Genomic DNA, 25,338 nt, shown 5'->3' with positions numbered 1-25,338 from the left:
AAATAAATGGTTCCTCAAGTCCGCTAGCCTAATACGCAGTTAGGGTTTCAAATCCATGAAGATTAACTCTTAAATTTTTTATAATTTGAAAGGTAAGAGAGGTGGAGTGATTACCCTTTAAACCTTGAAAAAAACCAGATTTTCCACCGAAATTTTCTCCAAGAAATTCCATAAGATTGCTTCTTGCTCCTAATTAGAGTGGTACTCCAAGTTGTGAGTGATTTGGTGGAAAATTTGTGAGTGAAATGGAAGCTAGGAGATGAAGTTCTTTCTTCCCTTTTCTTTTCTTGTGTTGGCCAAGAATGGACAGAGAGAAATGAGAGAGTTGTGTGTTGTGGCTTGTCTTGGAAGATTCGAGGGAAAAGTAGGCATTAAACTTGCCAAAAGTCAACTTTAAATAGTTGTCGGAATAGGGTTTCGTACCACCAATTTCTCTCATGTTTGATACACTCATGCACTAATCCTCCAAGGTATTTTTTTAACACTATAATTATTCACTCTTACTAGTCTAGTATTAATTTCTCAAATCTCCATTTAGTCGTTCCAATGCGAAATACGCGAACTTTCGACTCGCGTGCGATAAAGCGAAATTTAAGGGCAATTCATGCAACTAAAATATAGTTAACTAACTCTAAGGCAAATAATTATAAAAATGACTATTTTAAGAATAAAACATGAGTCCTCACAGTGTTCAATTTTTAGCCAATGATGTTAAAAAACTAACCAATGCTAGTTTGTTCAAGTCCTCCAATGCACATCAAGAATCATACAATTTGAAATTTTGTAGGCTGATAAATGACCAAAATAACTTCAACTAGTCAAAACTCTATTTCAGATTTTGGCAGTAGAAATGAAGTTCTGTATCTCAGCTCTTTGACCATAAAATCATATGCATTGGATTTCGATGTCTTATTAGAAATGTAAATCTTAATTTTAGCTTTAAAATGATTCAAAAATCATCTTAATCCAAGTTTTGTAACTCAAATTATAGCCAAAATACCAAGATGTGTTATGGCCGCCAATCCTTTTGACTCTTGAAATTGATTGTATTTCATCTTGTGATCATTTTGTACTTTATATTCACTTGAAATCAACTCTAAATCATCAAGAATCATTCAAACATCTTCTTTTTTTTAATCCAATTGATGATTGAGCCATCAAAACCTAAAAAAAAAAATGACATTTTAATAACTTAACTCCATAGAAATACAATTTTTTCTCACTTTAACTATAAAATGTAAAATTCAATTGAAACCCTAGTTATTTGATTAAAAAATTCAACTAAAACCCTAGTTATTTGATTCAATCTTGAGTAAAAACACACCAAAACAAATATAATTAGCGACACAAAATAAGCACTTGTCAAAAGATACAGGCTTAAATTAAGAAGACAAGCCATTTACAATTTTCAGAACTATCTCAACTCTCCTCCTACCCTCAAGCCACTACCAATCACCATCTTTGACAATAGAAGCCACTTTAGCTTGACTTGTACTACCCATCCTAATAGTGTACTTAGAAAAATTCAATAACAATCGCCCAAGGGGTGCCAAAGGCCTCAATTGTAATAATTTCCTTCAAAACCTAGAATATGAACATGGTATAGGAACAAATATAAAATTTTGATTCTTCAATTTCACAATATGCACCCAAATCAATCAACGTGAGTCATTTACTACTATAAATAGACCAATTATGATTCATGAATAAAGCCTTGTTCCATACCTGCAATATGATGAGATTTAAATCCTCTTTCTTGTAAGATTTACTCAAAGAGGAGGGTTTAAACCTAATTATTACTCAATTTTAATAGATTAATCCTCAAAAATTAGATGGAGCCAATATATAACTTTGAAAAGTCAAGTTCACTTTGAAAAAGTAGTGAAAGAATCTTGAACAGTGAACTGCATTAAAACCAAGGAAATTTGGAGTTAAATTGAAATTTTTGAAGCAACTAAGTTACTTAAAAGTAATTGTAGTCCTTTTTTGACTTGAAAAAAAATGGATATCTAAAACCATTATAATTATACCAATGAAGATCAATAGACTACCAATTCAACTTTCAATAAAGAAAAGATTAAATACTAAATTAAACCATTAAAACACTAAAAACCAATAGAGTTTAGAAATTAAACAATATTACCTAATTAACCTCATAACATTCTGTTGGGAACAACTTCCACACAATTTCAATTTAACACTTCATTCTTAACATTGAAAAGTAAATCTGCTCACTAAACTAATTATACTATTAAAGTTAATTTACATTTAAATTGTGTTGAGGACAACGCACAACATTCTATTGAGGACAACTTCCACACTTCAATTAAACACTTCATTCTCAATATCGAAAAGTAAATCTACTCACTAAACTAATTACACTATTAAAGTTAATTTACATTTAAATTCCAAATCATTATCCAAAGCAAATTCTCACTCCACAATAATAAGTTTGAACCATTCCTAATTTGGTTTTCAATAAAGAAATAGTTAATTTAGATACAACTCATTTTAATCCAATTATTACTTCTTCTAAATCAATTTACAAAAGTTAATTGACAAAACCACAATAACTATACCTACATAAAACTACAAAAATTCCTACTCAATAAATATACATAAATAAAATCACTAAAATTACTATGCACACATGAATGAAACGACATTAGTTCTAACTAGATGCACTAATTTTAATTAACATAATTGCAAGAATAAAAAATTAAAACATAAAAGCTTGCAGCAAGTGTTAGTAACATATGGACTTGCTATAAAGTGATCAAGAACTCTCGATGAGTAACATTATATCTATAGTTTCAACATCATTAATGGCAATCTTCAATTGTGTTACTATTGAGTTATCAAAAATCTTCACTTCAACAGCTTGTTGATACAACTATTCAACGCAACCTACAATCCCGACACAAGGTCGTTGATTGAAGGGCACAAAACAAACAAGTTTCATTACTTTTCCTCTCTCTTTCATATACTCCTTCCGTCCCATTGATAGTATCATACTTTCCTTTTTTATCCGTCCCAAAATAATTGTCACTTACTAAAATTGGCAATGGAAACTTTCACACATTTCCGCTCCATACCCTTCCATGTGACAGCCTTTTCTTATCCTTTAATGGGCTCAATCTGACACATTTCTGCTCACTTACCAAGTACCAACACTGCACTCAATAGTTCGTGACTCTCACGTGGAATGCAAGTAGCAATTGTGCATGACACTTTCCTCTAAAGTAGTGTGGAGACATTTAAATCTTTTGGGTCCCACATGTCTTATCACAACTTGTGCCCCTTTTATCATTCTGAATATATTGAAAGTCAAGGCATTGCCAGAACTTAAACGCAAATCATTTAAAAGCCCTACACTGTTGATAATAATTGCAATTCCCGAAACGCGACACACTTTCTGGGACGGAGGGAGTATATGTTTATTGATGGTTAAATTATTTTGGAAACAAAACCAAAAAAAAAAATCTTCGTTTCTCTCTTTTCTTTCAACTCTTTTCTAGGTTCTTTTGTTGCATGTCTTGGTTGTTCTAGTGGCAGGATAAGAACAACAAAAAAATAGTTAGAAGAAAAAGTGAGAAGAAAGCTCTTTGTAAGGAAAGGTACACTTTGCTTAGCATTAAACTAGCTCGCCGACAAGCAAAATTGAAAAGGAGTACAAACTTATTATTCTTAATAATAAGAGGAGATCAACTAGGCCTTTTTTGAGTTTGGAACTCCTTTTCCCTCACAACTATCTTTGGTTCTGCCTTGAATTTGGATTCTATCTTTTATCAGTTGGGCCTTCTTTTAGTCAAGTTCAATTACATCAAGTCCTCATACAGAGTCACATACTTACTTGAGCAGTGCATGAGGCTGAGGCCCCTTATTTGTATGGTTAGTTTAATGATAACATTCTCACTTTTATTACCACTTCCGGTACTGGCAAATATCGAGCACAATTTCAGAGAGCGTAAAAAAGAACTGTTGTTTTTGGTCATATTCTGATGTAGAAATTCTGTCCCTTGCCTTTCTTTCTCTTGCCCTAACGTAATTCAGGGTTCCTCGTGGAAACCTTTGCGGTTAATAATCAAATAAGTAATCCAATCTCCATTTGAAGCATAACTGCACACTCACTCGATCTTTGCCGAGAGATAGGTGGATTTGGTGGAACTGGTTAACTTTGACATGTCAACATAGCTCTAGCCCTAACGGTCAAGTTAATTTCATCCCTAAAGAAGGGGTAGAGCTATCAGCAGGTGTAGTACTTCCGAGCCACTCAAGAGTTTGACTGACCACTTTATAGTCCATTCATTAGGGTTGGGGGTCTTGCTGGACACTTTGGTAGGGAAAAAACCTTAACTCTTGTTCCGAAAACTCTAGGATAGTTATTTAAACTGTGTCAAAGATGCACCAAACTAGGGGAACCTTTCTATCTAAAAGAAAGGGCTTCAAGGAGTCAAAGCTAAGACAGAACTTTTGAGTACTATGGAGAGGGAATCCTGTAATAAGAAAGGAGATAGAGTCAAGGGTGTAATAGATAGCATTGCCTATATGTGAATCAGTTTTTGAGGTTGATGAAAGGGTGAAACTACTTTCAATCGGTCCTAAGCCATATTGGATGAGCAAAATATGCGGAAGATGTGGGGGCTTGCCTCCTCATTTCCTTTTAACTCTTGACGGCCCTCATGCAATGCATAATGGGCGGGCCTCCTATGGATTCCTCCAGCCATCTTCTTTTCTATCTTGTACTAAGGCACACTGTCAAACTCCTGATAGTCCAATATCATAGATCAAGGGTAGTTGAAGAATAAACCTCGAGTCATATTCAATTTTTCAATCCATCATATTCCTAATAACTTATCCAATTACTTTGCTGATACAAAATCTGATCCCTTGCGCTTTAGAGAAAGATTCTATCCTAGAGAGCTCATCCCTTTCCTTTTCCAAAAAATTGAGATGGTAAAAGTAGATTCTCCTTTGAAGGGATTTGTAATTCCAAAAGAAGCTCCCTAAAAATAAAAATAAAAAAGTACATAGCAAGGAAATACATACTGGGGATTATTTGTTCAATGATGATGATCTTTTGGGATATAGGAACACTTAAAATGGCAAGTACTGAGATTATTTATAGTTACCAAGATTAAGTTAATTAGGAGATAAAGATTAATCCAGTTGGGTTGTAACATATTAGGGGTTGTTTTTATATTTATAATAGTATTTATCTACTTTGTCACCACAAGCAAGATCAGTTATGCTGGACGACAATGATTTTGAGGTTTTAGACACAGATATAATTTTATAACTAACTTAAATCTTCAAAAGCTTCTTAGTTCAACCCATGCTGATTCATTTTATTTTGAGTTAAAATATAGCATATACACACTACACAACAAATTTTCTAACCTTAGTTTTAGAAGTTTACTAACCTTACTTTCTCACTTACAAGAGCACAGTTCATATGTTAGTACAAAGAGTATTCAAGTATCCTGTAGAGAAACAAAATTAATGACAAGATGTTTTAAAACTAATCAATTATATATATAATACGATGAAGAAAGAGATTACTAAGTTACTTAAATAAACAAATCAAACAAGAAGCAAGAATTCACAAAGTATCAAAGATAGACAAACCTAGAGTTTTAATTTCCTCTCTCTAAAGCCCATTGAAAGTTGTTTGCCACAATTTCCTCCTATAGGTCATGTGCCTCCTCAACAAATTTTCCCATAAGTGTTTTACATGTAGTTGCATCAATTATAATTCTCATAGAATAGGTTAGACTGTTACATAATGTTTGAATAGTCAACCGCTCTAGAAGGTCATGATGAGGACACTTCCTTCGCAAGCCCTTGTTCCATTCCTCTGCTTTATTCAGTAATTCACCTTCTAATTGGCAAAAAAAACCTAGTTATTTCATTTCTTAACTTTGCAATTTTACTTGGTAAAATATAATTCGTAAAAAAAAGTTTTAGATAAATCATGATATGTAAAAAAGTGTTGGAAGGATGTGAGAAGAGCCATACTTAGTCTACTCTCACAAGAGACACTACAAGAAATATGCTTTTCAGTGACAAAAATTTATGTGACAACAAAAATCTTGTCACAGATAACCTAATTCAGTGACGACATTAGGTGTCATCACAGATGAGTACATCACAAGCATAATCAGTGACAACATTGGAAGTTGTCATTCTCAACTCGTCACGAAATAGTTGGCGCGCATCTCATTTGATGCCGCGGGAAATGAATTTATGACAACTCAAGTAAAGTCGTCACAAACACTCTCTCTACAGTGACAACATAACTTGTTGTCATTGAAAGTCTACCCGATTCCAATTTTGTGACAACTTTTTGCATCACTGTATACTACAGTATTTTCATCAAGTTTCACTAATTCTACAATGACACCCTAATTTTATTTTTTAGCCCCCAATTCTTTTATATTAGCAAAAGCACAGAAGATATGACACCCTAATATTATAATTTAGCCCCTATTCATTACGTATTAGCAAAATGCAAATGATATAATAACAAACTATTTTTAGATATTTGTAATTTTTGCTAAGTTGACATAATAGACATGTCTGAGCATAAAAATTTTTTCACGAATTGTTTATTATTACTTATAACAACCCCCAAAAATCAATAACTGAAATAATTTGAAAAAGTGTAATTGAATATAATTTGTAATCTAATGTTAGCACTGTGAAAGATTAGTATAACGTGTAATACATCATAAGTAATAATTATTTTCATATGGAATGGGTATATATGAAATTAAAATTATTCAGTAAAATATCTGTCGTGCAATAAGATTGAGAGTTGTAACACATTTAACAGAATATTTGATTACATGTTTCTTTTAATTTATTATAAAAACTAAGTAAGAGACAAAGAGTAGGATAGCATGAGTAAGAAGTGCTATACTGTATATAAGCAATTCTATAGTATTTTCATCAAATTTCACTAATTCTACTATGGCACCCTAATTTTATTATTTAGCCCCCAATTCTTTTATATGAGCAAAAGCACAGAAGATATGACACCCTAATTTTATAATTTAGCCCCTATTCATTACGTATTAGCAAAATGCAAATGATATAATAACAAACTATTTTTAGATATTTGTAATTTTTGCTAAGTTGACATAATAGACATGTCTGAGCATAAATTTTTTTCATGAATTGTTTATTATTACTTATAACAACCCCCAAAAATCAATAACTGAAATAATTTGAAAAAGTGTAATTGAATATAATTTGTAGTCTAATGTTAGCACTGTGAAAGATTAGTATAACGTGTAATACATCATAAGTAATAATTATTTTCATATGGAATGGGTATATACGAAATTAAAATTATTCAGTAAAATATCTGTCGTGCAATAAGATTGAGAGTTGTAACACATTTAACAGAATATTTGATTACATGTTTCTTTTAATTTATTATAAAAACTAAGTAAGAGACAAAGAGTAGGATAGCATGAGTAAGAAGTGCTATACTGTATATAAGCAATTCTATAGTATTTTCATCAAATTTCACTAATTCTACTATGGCACCCTAATTTTATTATTTAGCCCCCAATTCTTTTATATGAGTAAAAGCACAGAAGATATGACACCCTAATTTTATAATTTAGCCCCTATTCATTACGTATTAGCAAAATGCAAATGATATAATAACAAACTATTTTTAGATATTTGTATTGACATAATAGACATGTCTGAGCATAAATTTTTTTCATGAACTGTTTATTATTACTTATAACAACCCCCAAAAATCAATAACTGAAATAATTTGAAAAAGTGTAATTGAATATAATTTGTAGTCTAATGTTAGCACTGTGAAAGATTAGTATAACGTGTAATACATCATAAGTAATAATTATTTTCATATGGAATGGGTATATACGAAATTAAAATTATTCAGTAAAATATCTGTCGTGCAATAAGATTGAGAGTTGTAACACATTTAACAGAATATTTGATTACATGTTTCTTTTAATTTATTATAAAAACTAAGTAAGAGACAAAGAGTAGGATAGCATGAGTAAGAAGTGCTATACTGTATATAAGCAATTCTATAGTATTTTCATCAAATTTCACTAATTCTACTATGGCACCCTAATTTTATTATTTATCCCCCAATTCTTTTATATGAGCAAAAGCACAGAAGATATGACACCCTAATTTTATAATTTAGCCCCTATTCATTACGTATTAGCAAAATGCAAATGATATAATAACAAACTATTTTTAGATATTTGTAATTTTTGCTAAGTTGACATAATAGACATGTCTGAGCATAAATTTTTTTCATGAATTGTTTATTATTACTTATAACAACCCCCAAAAATCAATAACTGAAATAATTTGAAAAAGTGTAATTGAATATAATTTGTAGTCTAATGTTAGCACTGTGAAAGATTAGTATAACGTGTAATACATCATAAGTAATAATTATTTTCATATGGAATGGGTATATACGAAATTAAAATTATTCAGTAAAATATCTGTCGTGCAATAAGATTGAGAGTTGTAACACATTTAACAGAATATTTGATTACATGTTTCTTTTAATTTATTATAAAAACTAAGTAATAGACAAAGAGTATGATAAGCATGAGTAAGAAGTGCTATACTGTATATAAGCAATTATATGCATGTTAAATTTTTGAAACATATTTTATTGTGTAAGTTTTATTGTAAGGTAATTTCATAAATAATTTGTATATTGAGTTATCCAAACCCAAAAAGATGTATATAGACACAAACAAGCACACATATATATACATGCACAAAAAAGAAACCAATATCAAATAATTTATTTGATATTTATAGATGAGATTAAGGAAAAAAAAAAGAGATTAAGTATGAAAAAAGAAACCTGAAAAAAAAAATTTTACCAGGGAAAAAAAAAAAGAAAAAAGATGTATGAAGCTAAAGGCGTGAATCCTGCAATCTCAAAGACGTGTTTAGATGCCAAAAAAAAAGAGCGCCAGTCTGAAATCTGAAAGAGGCGCGAGGCGGGTGGCTAAAATCTCTACAAAACGACGTCGTTTTGGTTGTTCACACACAAACAAAAGTCTGGCCGCTTCTCTCTTCCAACACTTAGACAAATTTCATTCTCAGTCTTTCCTTCCTATGGTGAACTAACCCTTCCTTCCCGTAGATTCGAAATGCCGCTCGCCACCGTTAGCCGCTGAAGTCCGCCGCAATCCACCAGCTCAGGTGAAGGAAAATAGAGGAGGGCTTTGGCAGTAGAACAAAACAGAGGGAAAAGAACAAAACAAGAAAAAAAAAAGAACAAAATAGAGGAGAAAAAAAGGGCGGCGCACAAGTGAGCAAGAAAAGCTAAGGGGGAAGCCTGAGAAAGGGCGGCTAGGTTTTAGAGGAGAAAAAGAGAAACAGAAGAGCAGAGAAGCAGCTAGGGTGCTTGGAAGGGAGGCCTTGAGCGTGAAAAGAAAAAAAACAGAGTGAAGGAAGAGTGGCGGCTGACGGGAAGATCAGGAGAGAAAGACGCGGCAACGGACAGAGGAGGAAGAACCAGGTCACCACCAGTCCGCGTCCGCTCTGCTGCTGTCTGCCATCGCCAACACCTCGCCGTCGCCACCGCTCAAGTAAGAGCACTATAAGTCGCCCCTTTTTCTTTGAATTTCAGTTCCTTCCCAAGTCCTCTAAGCATGTCTGCCATGGCTTCGTTTATTGCAATTGCCCCGTTGATTGTTCAAATTTTAGCATGCGCATGTTATATCATGATTGAATTTGAAATCCCTTGTACTTCTGATGATTTTGGGGCCAACCGTGGCTTCATTTGAGCAAAGAATTGCTGGAATTTTTCATGTTCGTTTACTGTTTGTTGAAATGCCCAAGTGGTCTAACAGCAGGCCGTAACAGGGCATTCGTTCAATGCTCATTGCTGCATTTTATCTTTCCCTATCCCTGTCTCAAGTTTTGGTTGATGAACTTGTAAATCTGATTAGCATATCAGGACTGCCTCTGAATTTCATAGCTTTCTTTCTAATAACTACACATTGTGAGAATTTTTTTTCCCCCGAAGGGTATGACATGCTCTGCCCTACAAAATGGGAGAAAGTATCAACTTTAAGGCCACTTTTGAAGCGAACATATATATAGTTGTAATAATTTCAAGCCGGTTGCTTGTAGTTTAACATGATCACGGTATAGATTTTTGGCAACCCAAACGCCAGATTTAAAGTCGAACCACTCCACAGGCGGTTTGGGCCGGCCACAAAAGGATTATTTTAAAGTTGGGCAGTCGTAGTGAAGGGTGCATACACTTTTCAGCCAACTCATTAGTTCTGCTGCTCAATCAGTCAACCTCCAAAGACTGGCTAACTTCATTTTAAACTGTAGATAGGGTAGGTCAGTTTAAGGGTAAAAAAAAAAAAAAACTGAATTTAGATACTTATAATACTACTGTACTCTAACATGGCCAGATTGCTGAGTTCATTACCAATTACTTCACAGTCACTACTGAGTTCGAACAGGTGCCAAAACTAGAATGTCGTCCCAGGGCATTCGTTCAATGCTCATTGCTGCATTTTATCTTTCCCTATCCCTGTCTCAAGTTTACGCATTTGAGTCTGGTTGATGAACTTGTAAATCTGATTAGCATATCAGGACTGCAGGCTGAGTTTCGTGATGTTTCTGCTTCTTGGTTTTGTCTCATTGCCTGGTTTGATATTCAATCTGATAGGGAATCCGCAATTGAAAATGAAAATTGCAGCTAGTGTTGTCGAAACCTTCAGTTTGCCGAAATCTTCTTCCATTTCTTTTGCATGAAAGTCTCATAAAAAACTTGTATTCTCTTTAGTTTGATATTAGAAAAGTATTTTGTACTAAAGGCTGATGTGTGTATATCTAGGACATGGATAAAACTTGGATGAAGATTAGCAATAGGAAGGACAAGGCTTATGAACTCGGAGTCAAAAATTTCCTCAAGTTTGCATATTCTCAAAAAGTTGAAAATCAGAAAATCCCATGCCCATGTACACAATGCAATAATTTTTGTAACCAAACTAAAACAGTTGTGGAGGATCACTTATTGACTCAAGGCATTCGTAAAAGCTACACAAGATGGATACACCATGGGGAACAATTTCGACACCAAAATTGTGGGGATAGTACTAAAAATGGGGATGGAGAGGAGGATAGTGATACTGAAGATTTAAATGACATGTTGCACGACATTGGGACAGCACAATGGGGGGACAATTGGGCTGGTAGGGAAGAATCAACGGATGATAGTCTAAATGCGAATCATAGTGACACAAATAACTTTCTTAAATTGTTAGAAGATGCAAAAAAGGAGCTGTATCCAGGGAATCATTTTTACTCAAAGCTATCCTTTGTAGTCACTTTGCTCCATTTGAAAACAATGAGCGGGTGGACCATAAAGTCCTTCAATGCATTGCTGGAAATTTTTAGCCATGCACTACCTCCTGAAGCCACAGTTCCCAAGTCTTTTGCTGATGCTAAGAAGCTCATTCGAGACTTAGGTTTTAAATCTGAAAAAATCCATGCTTGTGTCAATGATTGTGTTCTCTTCCGCAAGGAAAATGAAAATTTTGACACTTGTCCAAATCTAAATTGTAAAGAACCTCGCTACAAGATGGCAGGTTCAAGAGTTCCACGCAAAGTTTTGCGTTACTTTCCTTTGAAGCCTAGGCTGCAACGATTATATACCCACAAAGAAATAGCTTCAGATATGAGATGGCATAAAGAAAAGTGTGTGCATGATGATAACATCATGCGGCATCCAGCAGACAGTGAAGCATGGAAAGACTTTGATAGGTTGCATCCGGACTTCGCCGTTGATCCTAGAAATGTGAGGTTAGGTCTTGCAACTGATGGTTTCAATCCTTTTGGGACCATGAGTAGTGCTTATAGCATCTGGCCTATTTATCTAGTGCCATACAATCTGCCCCCTTGGAAGTGTATGAGAGATCCTTTCTTTTTCCTATCAATGCTAATTCCTGGGCCTAAATCCCCGGGAAATGAGATTGATGTTTACATGGAGCCTCTAATAGATGAACTGAATGAAATGTGGCTTGGTGTTGAAACATATGATGCATATAGTGGCAAGAAATTTGACCTCCGGGCACCTTTACTATGGACTATAAATGATTTTCCAGCTTATGCAATGCTGTCCGGATGGAGTACGAAAGGGTATCAAGCATGTCCTATTTGCATGGTTGAGACAACTTGCGTACATTTACCACATCGAAAAAAGTTGTGTTACACAGGTCATCGCCGCTTCTTACCCATTGACCATTCTTGGCGGCGAGAAAAAAAACCTTTCGATGGCAATGTGGACTTTAGGAATCCTGTTGCACCTTTATCTGGAAATGAAATTTTGGATCAGGTACAAAATATGGAGGTAAATTTTGGGAAGACCAAGGCGCAATCCAATGCAAAGAAACGCAAGCGTTCTGAGAGTGGTTTGAACTGGACAAAGAAAAGTTGTTTCTTTGAGTTACCATATTGGGCAGACCTCCTTCTTAGGCATAATTTGGATTTAATGCATGTGTCAAAAAATGTCTCAGAGGCTGTCATTGCCACAATTATGGATATTGAAAACAAAACCAAAGACCACTGGTTGTGTCGTCAAGATTTGAAGGATTTGGGTTTGAAAAAAGAGCTACATTTGATTCCAAATGGCGACTCTTATATCATGCCACATGCCTGTTACAGCCTAACCAAGGAGGAGAAAAAGCGAAAATCGTTTGTGACGACTTACAACAGTCGTCACATGGACCCCCTTTTGTGACATAGAACTAGTGACAGCTCTGTGACAGTAGTAAAAGTCGTCACTGACTTTTTTTGTGACAACTTCTGAATTTTTAGTGACGACTTTCGCCTGTCACAGAAACGCAATTTTCTTGTAGTGAGAAAGAAAAATGACATAACTTGATGGCATATTTGCTTAGCTCATTAAACTTGATTGTTTCACGTATCTCCAAGAAATTTGCAAGATGAGCATTGGGATCCTCCATTGAATTTTCACCGAATTGAACTTACTGCACCATCTGAATCAATAAAAGTTGAATTTAAAGTTGTCCGTATGCACAGTAGGACGCATGATGTTTGTTTGTGCCTAGTAACACTTGGCAAAGCAACATTGCATAGACCCATTGGATTGAGTGGACTAGGTGGATTTGTATCGTCCACCATTTTTAGTCCTTCCTTTTAACTCTCATTTTCTTTCTTTGGACTTGTTTCCTTCAAATCCAATTTGATTCTCCTATGTGATCATACAAACTTCATGATTTCTAAATTAAAAGCCAAAATACCACATGAAGAAAAGTGCATAAACTAAATGAAATAAGCAATAAAAAACATACTCGCACCACAACAAAGGAAAAGAAACCAAACAACAAAAAAAATGTCTAAACTAATAAAACAATTCTTATTGTTGATATTAATTAAGAATTTTCTTAGCAATAGCGCCAAAAACTTGTTGAGAAATTTTACTATTTGGGTTTGCCTAGTTGGAATCGAGAGAGAATGTGAGGCAATAAGATCAGGCATCAATGAAGTTTAGGATCTCTAGAGGGCATGAAAGGATCCTTACTTTCTGACCTACAATAGTACAACTCCTATGCTAGTACAGAGAGTATTTAAGTAATGATCCCATAGAAATGAAATTAACAACCTGAATGTTTCAAATTTTCTCAATTATTTAGATAACAACATGAAACGAGAAATTCCTAAACTACTAAATGAGACAAATCAAACAAGAAGCAAAAAAATTCACAAGGCATTAAAGATAGACAAATCTTAGGGTTTTGATTTCCTTTATTGTTTTAACCATAATCTTATCTTGGTCAATTAATCAATTTTTTATGCAAAACTATGGTAAAATCTCCTAACTTTATGAAATGCACTTTCGCTAGTGAATCACACATACCAATAATCAGATTTAGTATACATTTGTAATCTAAACCTAATTGAAGATTCATTAAGATCAAGAGATTATGTAATTATTCTCTATGTACTTCTCTACTTTCGTGAGTTGTTACTTAGGATTTATATCTTCACAAACTAGTATTAACTAATACCATCTATTAATTAAGACCTAAGTTTCGCCACTATTAAGTGTACTTTAATTGCTAAGAATAAAACAAAGACATGAAATACCATGCAGAATCACCAATCAACCAAGCTAAATTAAGAACTAAGGATCACTAGATTTCATTCAACTCTAGGGAAAAGGTATGTAGCTACTTATAATTATAGTAAATAATGCAATAAATAAATAATAATGCATGAATATCAAGTTTACGGCCAAAATGACTCTCCTTCCAAATCATATATCCAAAGTAACCTAATTTTAAAATTTATTACAATTATGATCCTTTTTTTGCCACATAGGTTGCACATGTGCCAGGATAGAGATATAGACACACTCTATTTCTCTTTTTCATCTAATATCTTCCCTGATTCTCTCTTTGAATCTTCCCACATTTTTTTTCATTTCATTAACTGTTCCTTGTCATATGTAATTTTGAGAAGTCAATAGTTATATTAACAGCATCCAAAACTTCATTATCATCCTCGATATTATTTTGGTGGATGAAAATATTCTTTTTGAATTGATAATCTCAAGGTAAATGAAGATTATTCTTGTCTTTTGTATTGTTCAATTTTTGGAATATTGCTATGGCCTTCAAAAAATTTTGAATACTAATTGTATAACAAATGATTTCTCATACCATATGTTTGATAAAATGTCTAGGAGAAAAACTACATAACAACATAAATAGATATGATAGCCTTGAAGTTTTTGTAATTTTTTCTTGTTATTGCTTACAATTTTCATTGCAATTTTTGTATTTTTCAAATTTATTTTTTGAAAAAATATATACAATAGGTTTGATACATTTCAAAAAAAAAAATGCAGAGACCAATAATAGCAAGATCAATAATGGTAGAATTTATTTCAAATAATTATAAAGCAATTATCAAAGTTATGCAATTTTCTTGTACCTCTATAATAAAAAAATTAAAATTTTTAGTCCATGTTGGAAACTATAGATTAGATTAAAGCTTTCCTTTCTTGTTATTCTACATGGTAATCAGGATAATTGGGTGAAAACATCATTATGGGAATAAAATTTGAAAATGAATCACATTGGGAATATTTTTTAGAAATAGTGTTATTTTGGCAAAAAAACTCCATGAATATCATTAATATTATGAAAGTAGGAAGAAGGGTAGAAGGCCTTAGCCAAGATTGATGAAGATCCCCTTTCTTACTCATTGCAATAATCCAAGTAAAATTGAAAAATAATAAATGTAGAAGTGTTTTATGATAAAACCAACTTTTAAAATACTCCTAAATATGCTAATCGGCTCAAATTTGTTCATGCAAGTCCCTTTTATAGATAGAAAGAATTGAAAACTGATTGGGAATTGGAAGTCCAATCAGGATAGGATTTGGATAGTTCAACCCTCAATTTGAGGCGAACATATCTCTATCAAGGATATCAAATTAGCTTTGGGACAAAAAAGAAAATTTGCATTCAATTCAATTGGCTTTCCAATGGATTTTTTTTATAGAAAGGCATAAAGTTTTATTAAGATGGAATAAGGTCCGCTTGAAGTGCGGACAATACAAAAGATGGAGGTGAAAGTTTCCACAAATAGTCATCCATGACAGTACAAGCATTCCTAGCAAAGCTATGAGCTGCACCATTCAAAGAACGTGGTATCCATATGGCTTCCCACTTGGTGAAATTTTATAGAAGTTGCAAGACATCATCAATCAATATGCCACATGTTGAATCATCAGAGTCATATTGCTGAAGCACTTTTGTAATCTTTAGATTGTCACCCTCAAGAGCAACGTGACTATAGCCTAATTCAACCAACAATTTAGTTGCAAATATCGCCACATAAGTTTCGATCACATCCAAGGCTAAAATACCAGGAATCTTCTTAGACAATCCAGCTGTGAAATCGGTTGTGCCATCACGCACCACCACCCCAATACTTGAGAAGCCTTCTGATGGAAAAATGGCCCCGTCAAAATTTGCTTTGACAAAATCCATTTAAGCTTTCCAATGGATTAAGAATTAGATTATTTAGACGTCTATGTAGAGTTATGCTCAAAATATCACCCAGCAGTTAGAATACAATTTTGAAAGTTTTTCAAAAACACAGTACAAGGAAATCATTTCAGTAATTCAGACTTATAGAGAGCAAAAGGATAGAACTTGACTTGAACATTTAATAAGAATTGTAGAACTTGGTCATAACTTTAAATCACATTAAGAATCATCTTAATCTGACCTCTGTAGCCCTTGGTCCTGGTTTTGAATCACATTAAGAGTCATCTTAGTCTAACCTATGTAGTTTAGGTTATAGCCAACATATAAAAAAATGTCAAACCAGTGTCTAAATTGCATTTGAAAACTAACTTTTTAAACTTCTTTAAAGTAGTTTCAAGTTGATTTCCTTCTTGCACCAAGCTTCCTAAATTTCTTTCGGCATGCGAAAACATTCCTTTAACACCTCTTTAAACACATTCTCACACTATTCCAAAACCTATCGAAACAAACATAAAATATCATTTAATACTATTATTTTTGCATTTTAACCTCAAACCATGCTTAAAACACAAAACTTTAAGAAAAAACCCTAAAATGAACAACTTTCACACACATTCACTTGATAAATGGAATAAAACACATATGCAACACAAAATATGACACTTATCAATTGTTATCTAATGGGGAATCACACTTTCTCTTTGCCAAATTTTGAATATGATATTTGGGTCATAAAAATTACTAATTTCATTTTTAGATGTGTGATGTATTTGTTTAATATTAAAATTAATATGGTGAAATGTTTACTAATATGATATTTGGGCTTTAAAATTTACTAATTTCATTTTCAGATGTGCGATATCTTTGTTTAATATTAAAATTAATATGTTTAAATGTTTATTTGCTAAAAAATACCTAATATGTTGTTTATGATATTTTCTATAGTTTTCATTCACTCTATTAATAGAAATTAGATTAATCTTAGTTGGGTTGCACATGGCAAGGATCTTTAGACCATTTTGTCACAAGAAAATGCAAATATTGTTAAATGACAATGATTAGTGTGGTTTTCGATAGAAAGAAATGGAAAGTATAGAGATTGTTTTAGCTTTGATAACTTTCTTGTTCCCAATTTTGAGGTTTAGATTAATCCAGTTGGGTTGAATAAGTGTTGTGCCTTCTTCAACAACTACAAAAAGATGTTATAATTTTCCAAAAAAAGTAATGCTTTTAAATTTGGGTTATAAATTTCTAACAAATAGTTTATGAAACCAATGCTTTCTTTATTTAGATGAAGTACTCGACTTTTTGTCATCTTCGATGTTTTCAACCTTGCTTTCTGAACTTTACTTTCAAAAACTTTTCAACAGCTATTTAAGTAAATTCTCTATTATGTCTAAATATCAGTACTTGGGCGCTATGCTTATGATGTAGACTCCATCATACATATAATGATCTCATTGTGAATCGGTTCAATGATGTTACTTTGACTCTCATGCATAAATTTTAGCTATAGTTGGGAAATGGTCTAAAGCTGGTGCCTCCTCAAACTAGAGTCTTTGCAGATGTTAGTGGCAATTGTATCATATGGTTTTAATGCTAGTACAACAAATATAGACGTTAGAACAACAAACATATACACAACATAACAACATGTAACAATTTTTGTGGACATAAATTTTAATGAAATAGAAGATTTATTGTGCTTTTACTTGTCATTTTTCTAGTGTCTATATTTATTATTATAGTGTTTATATTTGCTGTTAGTGTTTACTTCTATAGTGTACCATGCAATTGCCACTATTAATTCTAAATGCCCTTGATCTTGCACATGCACATGTTGAGTTATTAGAATTATGACAAAATCAACCAGTTTGACATGGTGATATGACGGCATTTAGAATCAGTGCCTTCACATACATACATGAATAGTTGCTTAAGAAATGTAACTAGTCATGTAACTACATGGTGATGTGACGGCGTAACTTTTGACGTAGATGATATATTTAGTTCCTTTCTTTCCATTTAAATTTGTTGTAGAAAGTGAAGAAGATACTAAATTAAGACTAGAAGTCTCCAACTAGTGATTGGAGCCAATGGGTTTGTTTGGATATATGGTTTTATTTGTTATATTTGGTTTTAAAATAAGTTATCTTGGAATGGTATTTGGATGTGACGTGGACACATAATCTATAATTAGTATTATGAGTTAAATTTCGAACTATTATTCATCTCCTAAAGGCCCACCAACTTTTTCAAATTCCTTACCACTTCCGCTAACAAATGCAGAGGTAACCGTTGGTGTGTTATGAGGATGAAAAGCAAAAAAAGTTACCAGTCCCTTTATTGCTTTCTTTAATATGATTTTTTTATCCTTCTTTTTTGTGATGACCTGCAATGTTTGGATCACCATTTCGGAAAGATTAGCTATTGGCCTGGGTAAATTATTGATGGGAAAGGAATTTGATCTATTTATTAGCATGCAATTGGCTACTCATCAAACTGTTGTTGTTGTTCTATGCTATTTGAATAAAGTGGCCAAGACTAATAAATGATGAAACCATAGAAATGGTGGTGGTTTATTGGTAGCAGCTATTAGCCACAAGAAAATGCATTTGCTTATGGGGACACTATTCATGAATTATCCAACAGGTGCTTGCCTTCAATAATTTCTAAAAGGCTGCAATACATGAATACTTCAAAAAGACAATATAACATGCAGAAACTATTCATCAATAGTTTCTCGATTTGCTTCAATTAAGCTTACTTGTCGGTTTGTTGTTTGAGGGTTCGATCTTGCATCTATAAATGAATGTAACAACTGATAGGATGAAAATTATTCGATTGTGATGTATTTGCTAGTTTTATTGAAATTAAAAATGCATGGAATAGAAAAAAAAATTATAGTTGTACTTTGCATGGAGTTGATGTTATTGTTATTTTTACTACGCTTTTAGAAACTAGCCGAAGGGCTAGTGAAATGACTTGTCTAGTTGATGTGTGCTTATAAGACGTGTTGACATTTATAGGTCCCATGTGATGTATGTTTGCTCCAATAAGTTGTTTTATATTGTGTTAGCATTCCAAACAAGCTTTGAGAATTTTGTTGCAAGTTTATCTTCTCAAGATAAGTTAACCGACTTAATTGGGGTAAAAAATTATTGGTTAATTTTTTTTTCCAAAATAAAACCAATCCAAACGCACCTAGTGTTTTTTGATAGAGTGAATGGCAAAAAATATAACTCAACTATTTAAGATTGACCTACCATCCCACCAAGATTTAAAGTTTTTGATGGTGACCAACAGCCTAATGTACCACTATATATGGTTTCCTCTAAATCCACATGGATTCGTAGTTCACCTATCTGGTCCGATAGTAATTCATGTGACGCCCCCACTTCTCCCTAGGGCGAATCCAAGCGTATCGGCGAGACGCCTGCCTAGCTCTCGCCAGGACTCGCTACGAGACGAATTCAACTTATGGATAATCAATTAATACTAAAAGTCAAAAATATAAAGAATGTCGCTTCCTTAAGAAACACTCGAATCTTACATCACAAGTTACCAAAAGTACATCATCATTCCCCAAAATATACAACCTCCAAAAGTCATCTAACCAATTACATTCAAAATTCTAATTAAAAGACCATCAAGTCAGCTTCTCCATAATTCTTTCCATTTTGGCCCCTGTTAAGGAAAACAAAACTAATGGAATGAGCTAACGCTCAGTGAGGCCAAGAAAAGCATGCAAACACATAGTTCAAGTAGCAATAGCACTTATACGAGAAATAAAGCTATAACGTTCAAGTAATTCACAATTTAAAGTAAAACACACTCAATAAGGATACGGGAGCTCTCAGGAGCTAGATTCCACTTGCTTTGCCGAGTCTCGATCATATACCTCCACGTGATGACACTCCGTCAATCGGGTAGGTATATTTAGTCCGTAGAACACTTACTTCGCCAATCCCATTCACTGTTACACCCCCTGTTCCGGACCCGCTCATCATTTAGAAAGGCGATACTACTCGAGTATGCCAAGCGAGATCTCTCAAATAGATCAAGCTTTACGAATTTTCTCGTGGTTCACCAAGCTTCTCGACCAAGCCAATGCCGGTTCGAGTCACAAGGTTAGCCTATGAGTTTGGGCGTCCCCCGAATACGAATATAAGTCGACGAGACAACGCTCCAATCGACGATCACAAATACGATTCACAACCACATCACTTCACACAAGTCGAATATCAATTCACATAGCGAAATTCGATCATAATTTCACTTAAAAGAGAACGAGTGCGATAAAGTACACACTCGTCTCGGCAATTCTAATTCACATGATTAACAAGAAGCAATTCACGTATTCCACAATATATCATGCACTTGACACTCACCAAGTCAAAAAGTGAATAAGTGAGCAAATAAGCTTTTAGGCGTCTGCTCCAAGATTCTCTTGAAAATCCTCTTGAGCGCCTGAAGAAATAATAATTGACTATCACTCACAAATACTTACAAACCCCTTGCCAACAAGGAAGAATGTACACTTGTGCAATACTAAGACAATGTCATGAAAGAGAACTTTAAATCTCTCAAAAATCGAGATTCAAAAGTGAGGGTTTAAAGTCCTAAGAGAGACTTGCCTCTTCCATGAAATCGAGTTTTAAATGGTCTATCGATATCGAGAGAGAGTGACAAGTTCTCAAAAACTCATTTCTTAAGAATTCGGAAAATTTTTGTTTTGCGCGACAATGTTTGAAAAATCAGATTTTGAGTTTAGCATTTCCAAAAATGGAAAAATTTATACCGTCGGAAACTAGGTTCGAAGTACTAAAAGTTCCTAGAAAACACTTTTTCATGGTTACAAATAGAAAGCATTCATTTTTCAGCTCAAAGTTTCAGTTCCAAGAAGACAGGTTTGAACCAGTCTTGGTTTTTCAGCAATCTTTGGAAATTCGGTAAAATTCACAAAAAGTGAATCAGCCCTTGAAATTCATAACACAATAAGAGTTCCAAACAAGGTTTCAAACACGATAAATGGAACTAAATTCGGAGTTTTGAGCATCAAGATATAACAGTTCAAAGTCAGCTGAATCTTGCAAACTGATCGGTAAATTTCCAGATTTGAAGAGCAATCTTTGGGGCATCATTCGGATATCGAAATGATATTGAAATTACACCAAATTTGGTACACTTAAACTTCCATATATGGACTACTTCTCTACCAAAATTTAGGCAAAAACTTACACGGGAAGGCAGTTAACAAAACGACCAAAGTTTGTGAAATTTTCAAAGCAAATCTGCCAACACACTCTTTCTTTCTTTCCAAAGGTTTTGTCCAATGAAATCAACCTCAATTCACTTCATTTTTGAAACCAAGGTTCTAGAACATTTAATAAGTAATTGACAAGCAATTGACATGAAAATTTTTGAGGTATAACATCCCAAAACAGATTTGACCACTCAGCCAACAAGAAAGGGAAAAATTTCCAGTTTCCAGCTTTGTCACGTTTTTGAAATCAAGCCATATCTAACTCCATACAAACTCAAATTGCGAATGGTTGGTGGCGTTGGAAACTAGGTTCCAAAGGCTACAATTTATCAGAAGACGTCGTTTTGAAAATCTGATACGAACCCGATTCTCCAAGGACCACTTGAGAAGAAATCGAATGTTCTCATCAAAATCTTTTCATAAGTGGGACAAAATCAAGCCACAAAACGCAGCTTCCAGTTTCATTTTTATAAACAGTCAAAACAGAATAGCCAACTTTGCTAACTCACTGCAGTTCACTCAAAATGAACCAGCAGGAGATTTTTATACTGTTGGAAAGCTATGAATGTCTAGTTTTGAATGCCACAAACGGCACTCAATTTCGACTTTTGTACAAAAAGTTATGTTCGGATAAAGGAGCACTGTCCGAGTATTCTGCTATGCGATTTTTCAGATTTGAATCTTGCCAAAACTCAAGTTTTAGGCAACCAAATGAAACTATTTTTGAAAGGCACTTTGTACGCACAATATACAACATATATCCATCAATTTCACAGTCATCCATGCATCAAAATTTCAAAATAACCACTAAACAACATGGACAGAATTTTCAGCCAGCACACTAACCAAAATTTCCAACTTTCTCTCCATTTTCTAACTGTAATCCTTTCATTCATCACACAAACAACATTAACCAAGCAACATATCCTCAAGGTAGCTACCTACAAGCCTCCTCAAGACTGCTAGCCTAGAGATTAAAGCAAAGTAAATGGTTTTCTCAAGTCCTCTAACCTATTATCTTGCTTAGGGTTGTAAACCCATGCAAACTAGCCTTCAATCTTGAAGAAATTGGAAAGATTAAAGGAGATGAAGGTTACCTCCTAAACCCTTGATGAAACCAGATTTTTCCGCCAACAATTCTTCAAGAAAAACCACACGATTTCTCCTTGCTCCAAGATGAAGTGTTACTCCAAGTAGTTTGCGATTTGGTGGAAGTTTTGTGGGTGAAATGAAGCTAGAACAATGGAGTTTCTTCCTCCTTCCTCCTTGGGTGTGTTCGGTCGAGCAAGGTGAGAGAGAGAGAAGGGTTTTGTGTGTTTAGCTTATGAGGGAAGATTGATGGAAAGTTACTTTAAGTTAGGAGCAAAAGTCAACTTTGAATAGTTGTAGCGCGCGGGTTTCATACCACCGTTTTCTCTCGGGTTTGCTGCACTAGTGCACTAATCCTCCAATATAATTCCTTTAACATTGTAATTACTCACTCTTACTAGTCTAATATAAATTTCTCAAATCTCCACTTAGTCGTTTCGACGCGAAATATGCGAACTTTCGACTCGCGCGCGATAAAGCGAAATTTAAAAGAAATTCATGCAACTAAAATATAAGTAACTAATACTAGGGTAAATAATTATAAAATGACTATTTAAAAAAAATAAAACATGAGTCCTCACAATTCAGTCCCCATCGATTTCTCTAGATCTCATTGGACCTCCCCCCCTAGTGTAGGGTAGAGTAGGAGTAGGAGTAGAAGTAGACTTAGGCTAGATGTTGTCATCTGATGAAAAAAACAAACTATTTAAGATTGACCGTTTGATCACCAAACTCTCTCTTGTCGAAAAAGTCACCATACTCGCAAAAGTGTACTCCTTTTGGTCATTCCATTGAATTCTTGTGTTAAGATACTTGGAAGTGCAATCACACGTGTAATATGCTTAGGTTTTCAAAGACAAAAATGTCTCACAATCTTTCACACGCATTGAGAAAAAGACTGAGGACCTTCTCAGTTTTCAAACTTTACGAATTCTCTCTAAATTATGATTGTAACTGTTGATAGTGCTTTGGAATTTTGATCCATATTTGAAAAGAATTAGCAAAGTTTGAAAACTAAAAATGTCCTTGATCTTTTTTAAGTATGTGCTAAAGTTTGTGTAATATTTTTGCTTTTAAAAGTCTAAGTGTAATGTATTTCTGACTATCTTAATACTGAAATTCAACAAAATGACCATAAAAGATACTCCCTCCGTCCCAAAATTTGGGACGTTTTTCAGGAGTTGCACTTTTTATGCACAGTAAAATGGTGGACTGCACTTTTTATATTCTTCCAATTTTACCCATTGTCTGACATACGGAAATAGCCAGCTAAAAGCAAAAGGTCACAGGAATGGTGAAAGTGTGGATGTGTTGTGGTGGGCCATACGCAATTGTTTATTATTAATTGATAGAATCTTGTCATTAATACTAAGGGTATAAAAGAAAAGTAGTAGTGAAAGTTGTTTGACTTTTGCCCAGAGTCTTATTTTGGGACAACAAAAAAGTGGAAACATAACATTAGCAATAGGACGGAGGGAGTGCATTTTTTCTAGCTCATTGACCTTTTTGGCAAAAAAAAGGCTTAGTAAGGCTTAGTGACTAAATGGTGTAATCTTAAATAGTTGAGTGACTTTTTTTGGCCGTATGCTCATTTTGATACATTTAAAAGTTGGACAAGTGATAAAGCAATTTGAGACAAGTTAGTGTAAGAATGACAGCAGGTCAAATATTCTCCAAAATCCCTCTTACTAAATCCAAACCCATATATTTAAATCTTTTACCAAGTTCAATCAGATAACTCTACGGATTTTATCTCTAATTACCAACCTGCTTATTTCGGTTTTGGAATACCCATCAAGCACCCTCTACAAATCTAATTTAAATAGTTCAAAAGAAGGAAATTAACTTTTATCAAATTAAAATCAATTCATATCATGTTGAGTCTAACACTACTTGGAATTTTAAACTTGGTTAGAGTTCTAGGAAAATTCAACTTTTGTGAAGGGAAAATTTAACAGTCTTTCAAAAAAAATATTCAAACAACTATCCCTCAATTTCCAACAAGGAGTTGGTACATAAAAATGACAAATAACAATCTACAAGACAAACGTGTACCACCATATTTGTTACTACGAACTAATTCCTGTTCATTTCTTGGATTCCAGAAGGTCTACTATATAAAAATGCTCCACTAATACGGCGTTCACAAAACAATAATAATAAAATAAATAAATAACAAGAAGAAGAAAAGTTTAACGGTCACTTTAAACTGTAATTCCAATTTGCCTACCTACAACCAAACCCTATACTCTGGACTTGAAAGTCAACACTGAGCAGGACTTACAAAACTCCAGCAGCGAGTTAGATTGATTTGTATGATTGCAAGACCACCGTATTAGGGTACGCGACCCCCTTTTCGTGTACAAGACCATATTGAAGCTTTCCAATCAATAGGAAATCATTTTAACTGAATAATTGAAGGAAGTTCCTTTGACCAAAATAGTTTACTATTATGTCCTATATAACTGGTGAACTTACAAGAAATCAATCTATGTTTAGATGAATATTTGCTATACAAGCCAATATGAGAAATAGCTGTACAAACTATGTACAGAATGTCTGAAACCAATATACTACAATTTTACAAATGCTATAGGTTAAGGAAAGGAACCAAATGACGATCATGAGCACACCGAAAGAAGCAGGTACCAAAATGGTAAAGAATTAAATTTTCCTCTCACTGCGAAAACTCGAAATCTTGTGCTTGGTGTTTTCAAGGCCGGAAGATTCTGATCGTTTTCGAGACCTGGAGGCGACAGAAAGGACACCTTCTAACAGCAGAAGAGCATCTTCGACATAACACATGGCCGCATGGAACTATTGTCACATCTACTTCATTGCTCAAGCATACCCGGCACAACCATGCTGCTTTAGCTATATCAGCTTCTTTGGCAGCCATGTCACATTTTTCCT

The 25,338-nt window shown here is 33.9% G+C and overlaps 2 protein-coding genes, 1 long non-coding RNA gene and 1 other non-coding gene across 4 annotated transcripts in view; 2 read left to right on the top strand and 2 right to left on the bottom strand.

Annotated features, from left to right (window-relative positions):
* The first annotated feature begins 5,811 nt into the window (after nt 1-5,811).
* LOC113719745 (small nucleolar RNA R71) lies at nt 5,812-5,922 on the top strand. Its single transcript, XR_003455003.1, has one exon. It is a non-coding gene; the product is annotated as a small nucleolar RNA R71 (small nucleolar RNA).
* Nucleotides 5,923-10,885: 4,963 nt separating this feature from the next.
* LOC113718267 (uncharacterized) lies at nt 10,886-12,787 on the top strand. The gene has a single exon (XM_027243182.1). It carries the CDS (start codon nt 10,886-10,888, stop codon nt 12,785-12,787), a length of 1,902 nt encoding a protein of 633 aa, XP_027098983.1.
* A 6,840-nt stretch (nt 12,788-19,627) lies between these two features.
* Nucleotides 19,628-22,644, bottom strand: LOC140021447 (uncharacterized). The gene is made up of 3 exons (XR_011825184.1): nt 22,434-22,644; nt 20,462-20,540; nt 19,628-19,757 (listed from the first exon to the last, which is right to left on the bottom strand). It is a non-coding gene; the product is annotated as an uncharacterized lncRNA (long non-coding RNA).
* A 2,210-nt stretch (nt 22,645-24,854) lies between these two features.
* The window catches only part of LOC113719095 (uncharacterized), a 51,799-nt gene continuing 51,315 nt past the window's right edge, over nt 24,855-25,338 (bottom strand). The window contains exon 14 of the mRNA XM_027244125.2: nt 24,855-25,336. Coding sequence (XP_027099926.1) covers nt 25,139-25,336 — 198 coding nt within the window. The 3' untranslated portion in view covers nt 24,855-25,138. The remainder of the gene's footprint in view (nt 25,337-25,338) is intronic.

The sequence above is a fragment of the Coffea arabica genome, chromosome 11e (genome assembly GCF_036785885.1).
Source record: "Coffea arabica cultivar ET-39 chromosome 11e, Coffea Arabica ET-39 HiFi, whole genome shotgun sequence".
NCBI lineage: Eukaryota > Viridiplantae > Streptophyta > Magnoliopsida > Gentianales > Rubiaceae > Coffea > Coffea arabica.
The sequence above is the reverse complement of the archived record's forward strand: the minus strand, read 5'-3'. Positions and strand labels throughout refer to the sequence as shown.